This window comes from Rhincodon typus, chromosome 30, assembly GCF_021869965.1.
Source record: "Rhincodon typus isolate 14 chromosome 30, sRhiTyp1.1, whole genome shotgun sequence".
NCBI lineage: Eukaryota > Metazoa > Chordata > Chondrichthyes > Orectolobiformes > Rhincodontidae > Rhincodon > Rhincodon typus.
In genome coordinates this window covers 609506-622619 of record NC_063361.1, presented here as the reverse complement: position 1 = coordinate 622619, position 13114 = coordinate 609506, and the positions used below count along the sequence as shown (strand labels likewise).

At 42.5% G+C, this 13114-nt stretch overlaps 1 protein-coding gene across 1 annotated transcript in view; it reads left to right on the top strand.

Moving 5' to 3' along the window:
- cdc27 (cell division cycle 27) overlaps positions 1 to 12660 on the top strand; it is a 107600-nt gene extending 94940 nt beyond the window's left edge. The window contains exons 16-19 of the mRNA XM_048614696.1: positions 6138 to 6266; positions 6359 to 6433; positions 8015 to 8195; positions 11602 to 12660. Coding sequence (XP_048470653.1) covers positions 6138 to 6266; positions 6359 to 6433; positions 8015 to 8195; positions 11602 to 11693 — 477 coding nt within the window. The 3' untranslated portion in view covers positions 11694 to 12660. The remainder of the gene's footprint in view (positions 1 to 6137; positions 6267 to 6358; positions 6434 to 8014; positions 8196 to 11601) is intronic.
- The last annotated feature ends 454 nt before the right edge of the window (positions 12661 to 13114 follow it).

Below are 13114 nucleotides of genomic sequence, written 5' to 3'. Positions count from 1 at the left end.
ATACCTCCCCCCTCACCCCCAGCCCAGGCCCCAAGAAGACTTTCCACATCAAGCAGATGTTCACCTGCACATCTGCTAATGTGGTATACTGCATCCGCTGTTCCCGTTGTGGCCTCCTCTACATCGGGGAAACCAAGCAGAGGCTTGGGGACCGCTTTGCAGAACACCTACGCTCGGTTCGCAATAAACAACTGCACCTCCCAGTCGCGAACCATTTCAACTCCCCCTCCCATTCCTCAGACGACATGTCCATCCTGGGCCTCCTGCTCTGCCACAATGATGCTACCTGAAGGTTGCAGGAACAGCAACTCATATTCCGCTTGGGAACCCTGCAGCCTAATGGTATCAATGTGGACTTCACAAGCTTCAAAATCTCCCCTCCCCCTACTGCATCCCAAAACCAGCCCAGCTCGTCCCCGCCTCCCTAACCTGTCTTTCCTTCCACCTATCCCCTTCTTCCACCTCAAGCCCCACCCCCATCTCCTACCTATTAACCGCATCCCACCCCCTTGACCTGTCCGTCCTCCCTGGACTGACCTATCTCCTCCCTACCTCCCCACCTACACTCACCTTTACTGGCTCCATCCCTGCCTCTTTGACCTGTCTGTCTCCTCTCCACCTATCTTCTCCTCTATCCATCTTCTATCCGCCTCCCCCCCTCTCCCTATTTATTTCAGAACCCCCTTCCCCTCCCCCATTTCTGAAGAAGGGTCTAGGCCTGAAACATCAGCCTTCCTGCTCCTCTGATGCTGCTTGGCCTGCTGTGTTCATCCAGCTGTACACCTTGTTATCCTAGGAAGGTCAAAAGGCCCTGTTTGGGAACTGCATGGAGGTGTTTCTGATTGAAGTATCTTACCTTGAAAGAAGTACAAGTAAATGCTCTTTCACTTTTTGAAAGACTTTGGGGCTTTGGATAGTGAAAAGAAATGAGGTGAAATGACTGGCATTTGCACGAAAAGGTGTTGTTAGGAAAGGATGATTGACTGGGGAGTGGACTAGGATATCTTGAATGGAATAATCCTTTGTCAATGCTCAAAGGGGAGGGCATCTCTAATTGCTGATGAGAACGTGGTGGTGAACTGTCGTCTTGAACTGCTACAGGTTATGTGGTGTAGGTGAGTGTTCCCCAAACACTTTTTTGCTACTGTGACCCCAATTCCAAGTTTGAAACTTGTTGTGAACTCTTTGTGAGAACTGAGGGGATGGGAATATCTGAGAGTGGGAGTGCAGCTGGTATAAGTGAGGATGCTTACAGAACTTGCAGATGGTGGTGCTTCTATACTTTTGGTTTGGTGGATGCTGTCAATCAAGGTTTGCTGCAGTGAATCTTGTATATAATTTGCTGCAGACAAGTCAAGTCAAGTCTGTATATCCTGACTTGTGTCTTATATACAGTGGACAGCCTGTAGAGAGTTGTTGCAACAAAATTCATGGCCTCTGACAGGTTCTTCTCAGTATTTATGTGGCTGTACTAGTCACTTTCTGGTCAGTGGTAACCACAAAGACATTGATAGTGAAGGCATTTAGTATTCATAATACTGTTTAACATTAAAGGGGCATGGATGCATTTTCTCTTGTTGGACAAGGTCATTTTCCAGCATTTGTGTGGCACAGATGTCACTTACCTTCAGGTTTTGGCTGATAAGTGCTATTATTTCTTCAGTTTCTGGGATGTTGTGAATGGAGTTGAAAATTGTACAGTCACGAGTGAACATTCTGCCCCTGTAATGGCAGGCAGGTCATTGAAGCTGCTGAGGATGGTTGGACCTAGGAAACTTTCCTGAGGAACTCTGCAGTAATGTCCTGGAGATGTGTTGACCAACCTGCAACATCCATAACCATCCTCCTTTTTGGTATATCTCTCACCTGCTCCGAGTCCTCTCTGGATTCCAATTGATTCCTTGATGCCTTTCTGTTGACGGTGCCCACTTTCCTCTTGTGGAGTGCATTATTTCACCCTCAGACGCCATTTTTAGACTTCGTGAGCACCTCAGTTTTGCCCTGTTTTTGTTTTTAAATTTTTATTTGGGTCTTTGCCCACCAGGGCAGTGTGAATTGTTTGTTATTTGGTCATTACTTAACTGTTTTAATTGGGCTATTTCCTAAAAGGGTAAACAAAGCTGATTCTTCCCTCGCCGCAGGGAGCAATGGAAGGACCTATGGACAGAGAAAGGGTTCAGAAGGGAAAGGTGGAAATTGGTTCTAAATTATAAAACTTTGGAAAGATTTTTGTTGCCTAATTCGGGTTATTGGTCCCTTCAAAATAAGGACCTGGTGGAATTGCATGAGCAGGTTGATGCTGTGTCGATGTCACTTGATAGCATCATTAATGACACCTTCCATTACCCGTGCACTAGTTTCATTGCAGTACCTGTCTAACGAGTTGATGCAACAGCATATCCAAGGATGCATCTTGTTTTGGAGCACACGTGTTTAATACCACAACCAGGAAATTCTGTAGGGATCCTCACAGCATCTGATATATCCATTGCCTCAGTCATTTCTAGTGAAATGGAGTCAATCTAATTGTCTGAAGACTGGCATGGTGGAGCCCTCAAGCAGAGTTATAGAGACATACAGCACAGAAACAGACCCTTCAGTCCAACCAGTCCATGCCAAAGGTAATCCCAAACTAACTCGTCCCACCTGCCTGCTCCTGGCCCATATCCCTTCAAACCTTTCCTATTTATGTACTTATCCAAATGTCTTTTAAACATTGTAATTGTCCCCACATCCACCACTTCCTGAGGAAGTTCATTACACACGCAAACCACCCTCTGTAAAAAGAAAGAAAATTGCCCCTCATGTTTTTTTTAAATCTTTCTCCTCTCACCTACAAAATGTCACCCCCAGTCTTGAAATCCCCATCGTAGAGAAAAGACTACTGCCACTAACCCTTAGGGAAAAGACAACTACCATTAACTCTATCTATACCCCTCATTATTTTATAAACTTCTATAAGGTTGTCTCTCAATCTCCTATGCTCCAGTGAAAAATACCCAAACCTATCCAGCCTTTCTCTACAACTCAAACCTCCATACCAGGCAACATCCTGGCAAATCTCTTCTGAACCTGCTTAATAATATCCTTCCTGTAAGATTTTGATTGCTCACTTGGTAATTCTGGCTTTGCAAATAATTCAGTCATACCTTTTGCACTGACTTTGAGGTGAAGAGTTTGTGGAGCTGCTCCATTTCATTTGTTAAAGTTTTCTGCCACCATTTTGTTCCCTGGCTTGATAGTAGTGTTAGAGATGAGATATGCAGGGTCTTGAGGTCACCGACCATGCTTGAATAGAGTTCACGTGCTGATGGTCCATAGTGCCTCATAATTATTTGCTTGTTTTGAGCAGTGATTGTGCCGTGTGGCACTGTGGAGAAAACAGAGACTTTGTCCTACAAGGACTGTGTGGCAGTCATTTCTACCAATATTGTCATGGAAAGATGTCTTTAACAGGTAGATTGGTGAAGATGAGGTCACTTTTTCAATTTTTAGTGATTTGTAGGCCCAATCTAGCAGCAGTAATCGTACTGCTAAGCCATGCTTGGTGTTAAACATTGGAGTTCCTGCCTAGGAGTATATCTTGTAGATGTTGGTGTGTTCGCTGAGCTGGGAGGTTTGATAGCAGATGTTTTGTCCCCTTACTAGGTGACATCCTCAGTGCTGTGGAGCCTCCTGTGAAGCGCTGTTGTCCTGTGCCAGTTTGAATTTATATGGTCTGGTTTTTTGCTGCTTCCGGTAGGTGCCGGTTCCGGCTGTGCATTGTAATGGTTGGTATATCGGGTCTAATTCAATGTGTTTGATGGAGTCTGCGGATGAATGCCAAGCCTCCATGAATTCCCTGGCTGTCCTGTGTTTGGCTTGTCCATTAAAAGTAGTGTTGTCCTAGTTGAAAGTGTGGTTTTTCTCGTCTGTGTGTATTGAAACTAAGGACACCTATTTGTGTCGTTTAGATGCTAGGTGTTCGGGGATGCAGATTGCTAGTTGTCTGCCTGTTTGTCCCACCTAGTGTTTTGTGCAGTCTCCGCATGGTATCTTGTAAACCACATTCGTCCTGTCCATGGTATCTATTGGGTCTTTAACCCTTGTCAGTTGTTTTTAGTGCGGCTGCCGGTTTGTGCGCTTTCATGATTCCTGAGCAGTCTGGCTGTCAGTTCTGAGGTGGGTTTTTTTTAAAATTTATCTTGTGCTCTTGCTACCCGCAGTGATTCTTCCAAGTGGTATTCAACATGATGGAGCACTGACTCAGCAGCTGAAGTGATGAAGTAGGGCCTATCAGTGGGAGATTTCCTTGGTCGCATTTGATTCATGGATATGAAATCGATATTGAGGTCTCTGAGGGCAACTCCATCCTAATTGTATACCACTGTCATGACCTTTGGTGGGTATGTCTGGCTCATAAAGTAGTCTGTCGGGGAATAGGAATGGAGTCAAGGATAATGATTCGTTGAGTGAGACTATATCAGGCTGATGCTTGACAAGTTTATGGGACAACTCACCCAATTTTGGCTTATGTCCAAAGATGTTAGCAAGGAGGACTTTGCAGAATTGACAGGACTGGTTGTTTCATTGTCATTTCCAATGCCAAGTTTGGACCTGGGTAGTTCATCTGGTTTTATTCTTCACTTTTCCGTTGTGATAAAACTGGCATGCTTGACCATTTTAGAGGGCGGAGTCAAGTACTTTGTGGATCAGGAGTGGTATAGGCTAGATCAGCTTAGGACTGCAAATTTACTTTCCTCGGGGCCTATAGTGAACCAGATGGGCTTTCAGAAAAGCTTGCTTTTTTTTGTCACCATTACTGACCTTGCCTGTCGTTGTCGTCGTCATCTTTCTTCCACCCCACCCTCTCTTACCTCCTCCCTCCATCCCTTGTCCACATCACCATTGTGCTACACAGAGCATGTGGAAAATAATAAGAGGAGGGAAGCACACAATACATCCTGGATTTGATTTTTGCTGCATTCAGTGCCATAAGAATGGGTTGGGCCTCCTGACTGTTAGTCATGTTCTCCTGTGAATGGTCGCTGCAGCGAAACCACTTTGGTCTCTCCACCTCAACACTGATGCATCTAACACTTTGCTTTATAACAGAAAGTATTGTTTTAGATCATGTGATAACTCCTTCAAGGCCCATGTAGAAACACTAATTAATCTCCCTGTGGAGCTCATTGGATGAGTTTCCTAGGTAACTGGAGAGGCTGATCAATTTTCTTGAGTTCCGAATTCTGCTTATATTGTAGTCCCTGCTGGAAGGGTGTGTTCATGCGTGTGATAAGAACAAGGTTAGGATCTGCTTTGACACTGTTTATGAATGAAATGGCACAGAAATGTACATTTTGGTCAGGCTTGGCTACTAAAGCGGTCATAGGGACTCCAAGTAACCTAAGCCTAGCTGGGAGCAAAGAAGCATATTATCTTGTTATGCGGTCACTTATTTCTGCGTTAACTCTCTAATCCTAGGGGATTATTATATATTCTGGCAGTGTAAATGCAAAAAAGTGGCAATATAAAAACAACAAAGCTATCACAAAATTGAGGATGAACTTTTAAAATGGAAATTTCAGAAATTTGACCTTGTATATGAGAAGGATCTGTCCAATTCTTTCTCCACCTCTGGGTCCTGAACTGACCTCATGGATTTCTGATATTGATCAGCAGTAAATTTTATGATGCAGCTGGATCAGATGGACACTCGGTCAAGGTTAGTAGCTGTTAAGTGTAATCAAGTTTGAAAATCTATTTGCAACACAAGTTCTGTGTCGCCGCTGCTCATAAAGGAGGAACTTGTATTCATGTGGTACATCTCTCAAAACACCACAGCCAATGAATTAAGATTCAGAAGTACTGTACATAAGCGAACATGCTAGTATGCACAGGGAATCTGCTAATAGCAAATGAGGAGAATGATCAGTTTGGGTGTGATTGAAAGAAGAATGCTGACTATGACATCAGAGATCTCTCTGTTCTTAATGCATTCTTAATGGTTTGTTTACTCTTGACAGGCAAACAGGTCTGTCTTTAACATTCATGTCCTGTTGTTGTATGATATCCTCTTCAAGTGTTGTCTAGGAATCCTCTTACATTTTTTGTGATTTTATTCTCAACTTCATGGGTTTTTTTGTTTTTTTTCACAGGTCCAGCATGCACTAAAGAAGTCTGAGTGTGCACTTGAAACACTAAATAAAGCCATTAGTATAGACCCAAAAAATCCTCTATGCAAATTCCACAGAGCCTCCATTTTGTTTGCAAATGAAAAATACAAAGTAAGTTTTCTGTGTTGATTTTTGTATGAGGTACTCTGCATTGTTTTGGCTTGTCTTGGCTTCAGCATCTCATGATGTTTCTTTTTCATCAGGCAGCTTTACAGGAGCTTGAGGAACTGAAACAAATTGTCCCCAAAGAGTCACTTGTTTACTTCCTAATAGGAAAGGTAAGAGAGTTGACTCTTGACCGGCAAATTTTTCAGAAGCACATGTGCTCACTTTCTTCTCTCCTCTTCCCTGCTGTTGTTCAATATTGTCTGAAACATCAGGCTAGATTTTTCCAAGCAGTTGCAGTCTCCATCAGATTGCCACTTAGTCTGCCCCTTCTTTGGGATTTTCACAATTTCAAAGAAAGTTCTTACTCGGGGCTTCTCAAAATGTAGAGCTGTACTTCAGTTCAGATAGGTCTCTTGCAGTGCATGCGGTGACTGGTGCTGTCAGCCCAGCCATATGTTTGTGTATTTTGGTGGGATGTGGAGAATGTAATAGGGGGTTGTGAGAGTTTAATAGTTCCTCAGGAATTGGACGATGTATTTAACACATTTGATGTGATATCTGATGTTAATGGGTCCCGCCTTCAAATGGTCTGTCTGACACTGACCAACTATTGAAATTTTCAAAGGTCTTATTATCACCTGCTTGAACAGAATTGGTGAGTGTGAAAGAATGTTAAATGGAGAAACTGTATAGAAATACAATCAGTTTTATTTTTATTTCCTCTGTTTTATGATCAAGCCAGTTAGTGGATAAGTTCATGTATCCTGTACAGCTGACATCTTGAAGATATGAATTCTCAGGCATGTTAAAGAACATTTCCTGGGTACATGTTATCTATAAGCTCCAAGCTGTTAACAATGGCACGTTTGGACATTTATGAACCATGGCCCAATGGTGGTACTTTCATTGGAGGCAGAAGCTGGTGGGGTAATTCTCACTGCCAAAGTTGGAAAATCATGGAATAGTGCAACCCAGAATAGGAAGCCATTTGACCCATCCAGTCTCGATGTTAGCTCTTTCTAAGAGCAGTCCAGTTTGTTGCACTCCACTGTCCTTCGGTATATACCTGCACTTCTTTTTTTCCAACATTTATCTAATTTCATTTTGAAATTGCTGTTTCTCCTCCCACCATTCTTGTGGACAGTGTGTTCCAAATTATTACCATTCACTGGATAGGAAAAAGGCCTTCCTTACATTCCCTCTGCATCTCTTGCCCAAAATTTTGAATCTATGCTTCCTCATCCATGTACTATCAACTAACAGGAAGGGTTTCCTTGGCCTACCTTTCTGAGTTGGACAGCTTCTGTATAACTCCTGTAGCCTTGTAAATTAAGTCCCTATTCCTGGAAATGGTCTTTTGTATTCTACCAATGTGGTGATTAGAATTGGATGCAAATCTATAGCTGGAGCCTAATCAGAGCATTTTAAGGGTTCAGCATGATTTGTCTGCTTTTGGACTTAATGTCTCAAATTATGTGCTTTTCTAACTACCTTCTCAATATGACCTGCCTCTGTCAAATATTGATGCACGCACAACCCTCTGGTTCCTTGTTCCTGTGCCGTCTTTAGAATTGTACCATTCAGTCCGTATTGCCTTTCCTTATCCCTTTTGCCAAAATGTATCCCCTCGTAGTGTTTTGACCTTGGTATCTATATACATAAATCATTGAAGGTTGAAAGGTGGCTAGTATTATGTTCAGAAACTTATCTCCTATTACAGTTTTCCAACATTTAGACTTCATTGCCTTTAGGTCTACAAGAAGTTAGGGCAGACGCACCTGGCTTTGATGAACTTCTCCTGGGCCATGGATCTTGACCCAAAGGGAGCCAACAACCAGATCAAAGAGGCGATTGACAAGCGCTACTTACCAGATGACGAGGAGCCCGTGACAAATGATGGGCAGCTCAGTGAGGGGTACCATTATGATACAGGTTGGTATTAGTGCATTCTCCCAATTTAATGAGATTGCCTTTTCGTAAAGTTAGCGTACGGTAGGTTTGGTAAGTTTGGAGTATTTGATCTCATTCTGATTATTTTCTTGAAGCTAAAGTAGGATGGCCTGTCACCTGTTGTGTTCGTAACCACCCCAGACTTAATTTAAAACTATCCATTGCCCTGAGTGCACAAGTCAACTGAAGAGACAAATAATCAGTAAAAGAAGTACATTATTTTAAATGTGTGGCAAATTCTCATTCTGCTCCCGAATGTCTGACGTTTTCTTAAACCAAAGAGAATAATGGCGATTAATGAGAGCTGTTCTCTGGCTTCAATGATTGAGCTTCGCTGAATGTTCTGCTGTAGTTCAGTATCACTAATTGCCCCTACAAGTTTGTGCCCTTTGAGCCAGAATGTGCCTTTACTTAGCCAAAGTCTAGGTAAGTGGAATAGTAAAACTTTAGCAACAAAACGACACTGCTGTACATCAGTTTACTGGAATGAAACGTCACACCCCTACGTCCATCTGATACGTGGACAAATAGTAGATTCTTATCAGACAAATGTTTATTGTCTAAATCAAACTTACTTATTATTATTATTATTGTTCATTTACCTATTCAGTCATCAGCAAATGTCATCCGGCTGTGATATATTAAAACAAAAAAGATGCTTCACCCTGAGTACCCCTTTGTATGCATTTCTTAAACTACTGCCATCAAGCCTAATATGTACCAACCTTCTGGTTAAACATTTACTGTCAACTAACTCTGCTCATCTAGTATTTACAAATCTTGTATTTACAAATCTCCAGACCAAGTTGTCAGTTAAAGTGAATGCCAAGAAGCATTGGATCTGCCCTACCTGTTGACTTAACATGCAGCAGGGCCATCTGGATATCTGTGCCAGATGTCTTGACTGTTGAAGAAGAACGTAGAACAGTACAGGACAGTACAGGCACTTCGGCCCACAATGTTGTGCCAAACTTTTACCCTAAACCTAAGGTCTGTCTAATCTCCACCCCTACCTTACACTATCATCCATATGCCTGTCTAATAGCCGCTTAAATGCTTTTAATGAGGCCGACTCCACTACTCTCTCCGGCAATGTATTCCACGCCCCCACCACTCTCTGAGTAAAGAACCTACCTCTGACGTCTCCCCTATATCTACCTCCACTCACTTTAAAACTATGCCCCCTCCTACCTCCACCCAAGGAAAAAGTCTCTGACTGTCCACTCTATCTATACCTCTGATCATTTTGTACACCTCTATCAAGTCACCTCTCATCCTTCGTCGTTCTAAAGAGAAAAGTCCTAGCTCTCTCAACCCTCCCTCGTAAGACCTTCCCTCCATTCCAGGCAACATCCTGGTAAATCTCCTCTGCACCTTTTCCAACGCTTCCACATCTTTCCTATAATGAGGCGACCAGAACTGGACACAATACTCCAGATGTGGCCAAACCAGGCTTTTGTATAGCTGGATCATATTGTTTCAACAGGAGCGGTCACTGATTCACTGCTAGATAAATATTTTCCTCATTTAATTCCCGTCTTGTTGACCGTCTGGGTTCCTATTGCAGTCAAATCCACTGAAGCTGTATGTAGATCTATCTTATTCTGTGATGGGATTATTAGGCAGTCAAAAGGAACAGAGATAGGTTAGTGATAGTTACCCAGGTGAGGATTCTGTACAGCAATGCTTATAGCGTAAGCAAGTTAATCAGAAACATGTCAGTTTAAAATGATGTGTTTGTATACTCTGAGGGTGAAATGGAGGTTGGGAAGAACCTTGTGTTGAAGATTTAACAGATCAGTTAGGTCAAATGGTGCTGTATTGCTTGATGCACCAATGATTACTAAGATCTAGCACAAGCTGAGAGCTAAATAATCATGGCCATATGATCTTCAAATATGTCAGAAAATTTGGGGAAGAAGTGAGTAGCTGCATTGATAAAGGGTGCAATTAACAGCAGTAGAAAGGAAGATTTTCAGGTGATTAGAATGGTGGCACTGTAACCCTAAAATGGGTCCATTCAGCAGTGAACTCGGGATTGGAATTGACTTTCAAAAGGCAATTAGGTAAGTACATAAGGTGAGAGAATTTGAGGGAAAAATGTGGTTTAGGTTGGAATGGGGTGAGTTAAATTGCTGTTGTAGAGAGCCAGTGCACATCTGATGGTCTAAATGGCTACTTTCATTGTTATAAATATGCTATGATTTATTGATGAACAAAGGAAATTACAGCATAGGAACAGGCCCGTCGGCCCTCCAAGCCTGCATAGACATGCTGCCCATCACAACTAAAACCCCCCTTGCCCTTCCAGGGACAGTATCCCTTTATTCCCATCCTATTCATGTATTTGTCAAGATGCCCTTTAAAAGTCACTATCATATCTGCTTCCACTACATCCCCCGACAGTGGGTTCCAGGCACCCACCACCCTCTGTGTTTAAAAAAAAACTTGTCTGACACATCACCTTTAAACCTTGCCCCTCGCAAGTTAAATCTGTGCCCCCTGATAACTGACTCATCCACCCTGGGGGAAAAGCTTTTGACTGTCCACTCTGTCCATGCCCTTCATAATCTTGTATACCTCTATCAGGTCACCCCGCAACCTCTGCCGTTCCAGTGAGAGCAACCAAGTTTCTCCAACCTCTCCTCAAAGCATCCTGGTAAATCTTTTCTGTGCCCTGTTTAGGAGAAAAAAATACAAAGTTATGGAAATCTGGAACTCCTTCTCCAAAAACATTGCAACTGACTCTGCATTCACAGTGTTGCACAGATATTGGAACTGATTGATAGACCTTTAGTGAAAGGCATAGGGTCTTGTGGCACAGTGGAGTCCCTACATATTGGTCAGGAGGTCCAGGTTCGTGTCCCTCCTGCCCTAGAGGTGTGTCACAATATATATGAACAGTTGATTAAGTATCAAGGGGCACGTGCCAAAGGCAGGCAAGTAGTAAGGGCATGGAATGCCCTGCCTGCAAAATTAGTAGACTCGCCCACTTTAAGGGCATTTAAATGGTCATTGGATAAACCTATGGATGATAATGGAATAGTGTAGGTTAGATAGGCTTCAGATTGGTTTCACAGGTCGGCGCAACATCGAGGGCCGAAGGGCCTGTACTGTGCTGTTATGTTCTATGTTCTAACAAGGTTGAGAGACAAAACAACCATGGCTTGATTGGATGGTCATGAGAAACGAGCAGTGATTGGCCATCATGATGTATATTTAGCTATATTGCTCAAACCAGCAAACTTTGGTTCTTTTACAGTTCTGGTAGTGCCTCCAAAATTCTTGGTTGTGAAGTTTCTAGAATTGGGGATTTACCACTTGCCTCCAGCTGAATTGCTACCTTGGATTATTGGGACTAGACACTAATTCTGCTTTGTTGTCACAGCTGGAACCGATGAATCCCAGGAAAGCAGCATGACTGATGCTGATGACACCCAGCTTCATGCAGCAGAGAGCGATGAGAGCTTCAACTTGTAAAAGCCATACCAGCCAAAATATGGTTTCGGAGCAAGAGCTGCTACTCCCTGGCCTTTCCCTCTTTCCCTCACATTGGGCCTGTATTTCTGCTTTGAGCATTGTCCGTCTGGTGCAGTTTGCCAACGTTAAGAACGTAGGCTGGAGAGACCCATGACTTGGTTACAATGAAGCCTGTCAGCAGCATCTTTTAATTTCCAGCCTCAGCAATATACATGTTAAACAGGGGGCTTTGTTTTTAAATGTAAGTGTTATTACTGATCTGAAAGTGAACTTGCGCAATTCCCCTTTGCTTCTGCTACTTCTGCTCATGCAAGACCTGACATTACTGTCACCAAGTTCATAATTGTGCTGCTGTTTTTAAGCCCCTTTCATCCTAAAAGGAATTCCCGTTAAAATCCTTAAGGGGTCTGGGTGGGGGTTCCAAGTCCAGTGGCAGGTATTACCTCAATGATTGGCTAGTACAAGTTGCAAGCTGTTTAGCTGACCGCTATTTCCAAGCAGCACTTGGGTTATAGTGGCTGTTGTGTTGCTTTGGCAACTTAGCTGTGAGTGGAGGCATTTTTGCATCTCTTCCAGTCCTTTTGTCTTTACTTCACCATAGAGTGCAAAGCAGCCTCTTTGGAAAGTGCACATGCTGGTTACTTACATTTGATGGCATCGTTTAAGGTCGCACTGATAACAACAGCCTGCTGTCAATGTGGAATCAGCAGAAGTGTTGACGAATGGAAAATGCAATGTGTGTCTGTGCGCGTGGGTATGTATGCGCGTGGGTGTGTGAAATGTAGTCTATTTTTTTAATTTCATTTTCATTTAAAAATGTAACTTGGTGTCTTAAGTGGATTTTTTTCTGTTGCTTTCCTTTTTAATTTCAGATATTTGTACAGTCTTAGAAAAAGTCTTTTTGTTAATATATTTGCAACTCAGTTTAATGATGTGAAAAAAATCAAAAATAAAATACTTTGAAAACTTTTTGGATGCACATGTCGATTATGACACTCCCTCTTGAGATAATCACTGCTATCATGCTGATGAACTGTTATGAATAGAATATAAATATCACATTCCTAAGTCCAGTGCCTGTGTGAAGGGTAAATTAAACTCAGAGTTGAAGATTTATTACAGATTCAGTGTTACACTTACCTTTGGTAAAATGCTGAGATTACAAAAGATGCCACAAAAGGTACAGTACAATAGGTAAGTTCAGCTCTCCAGATGCCTTCATTTATTTCCAAACCTTGCTTTCAAGCTTAGCTGGAAAGTAATTGCAATAGCAACTCAGTCTTCACATGGTAGAATTTGAATTTCATTTTTAAGAGTTAAAAAACATTCCATCTAGTTTGCTAATAGCCTTAGGGAAGCAGATCCAGTCATCCTTAAACAACAAGGTGCAGGGCTGGATGAACACAGCAGGCCAAGCAGCA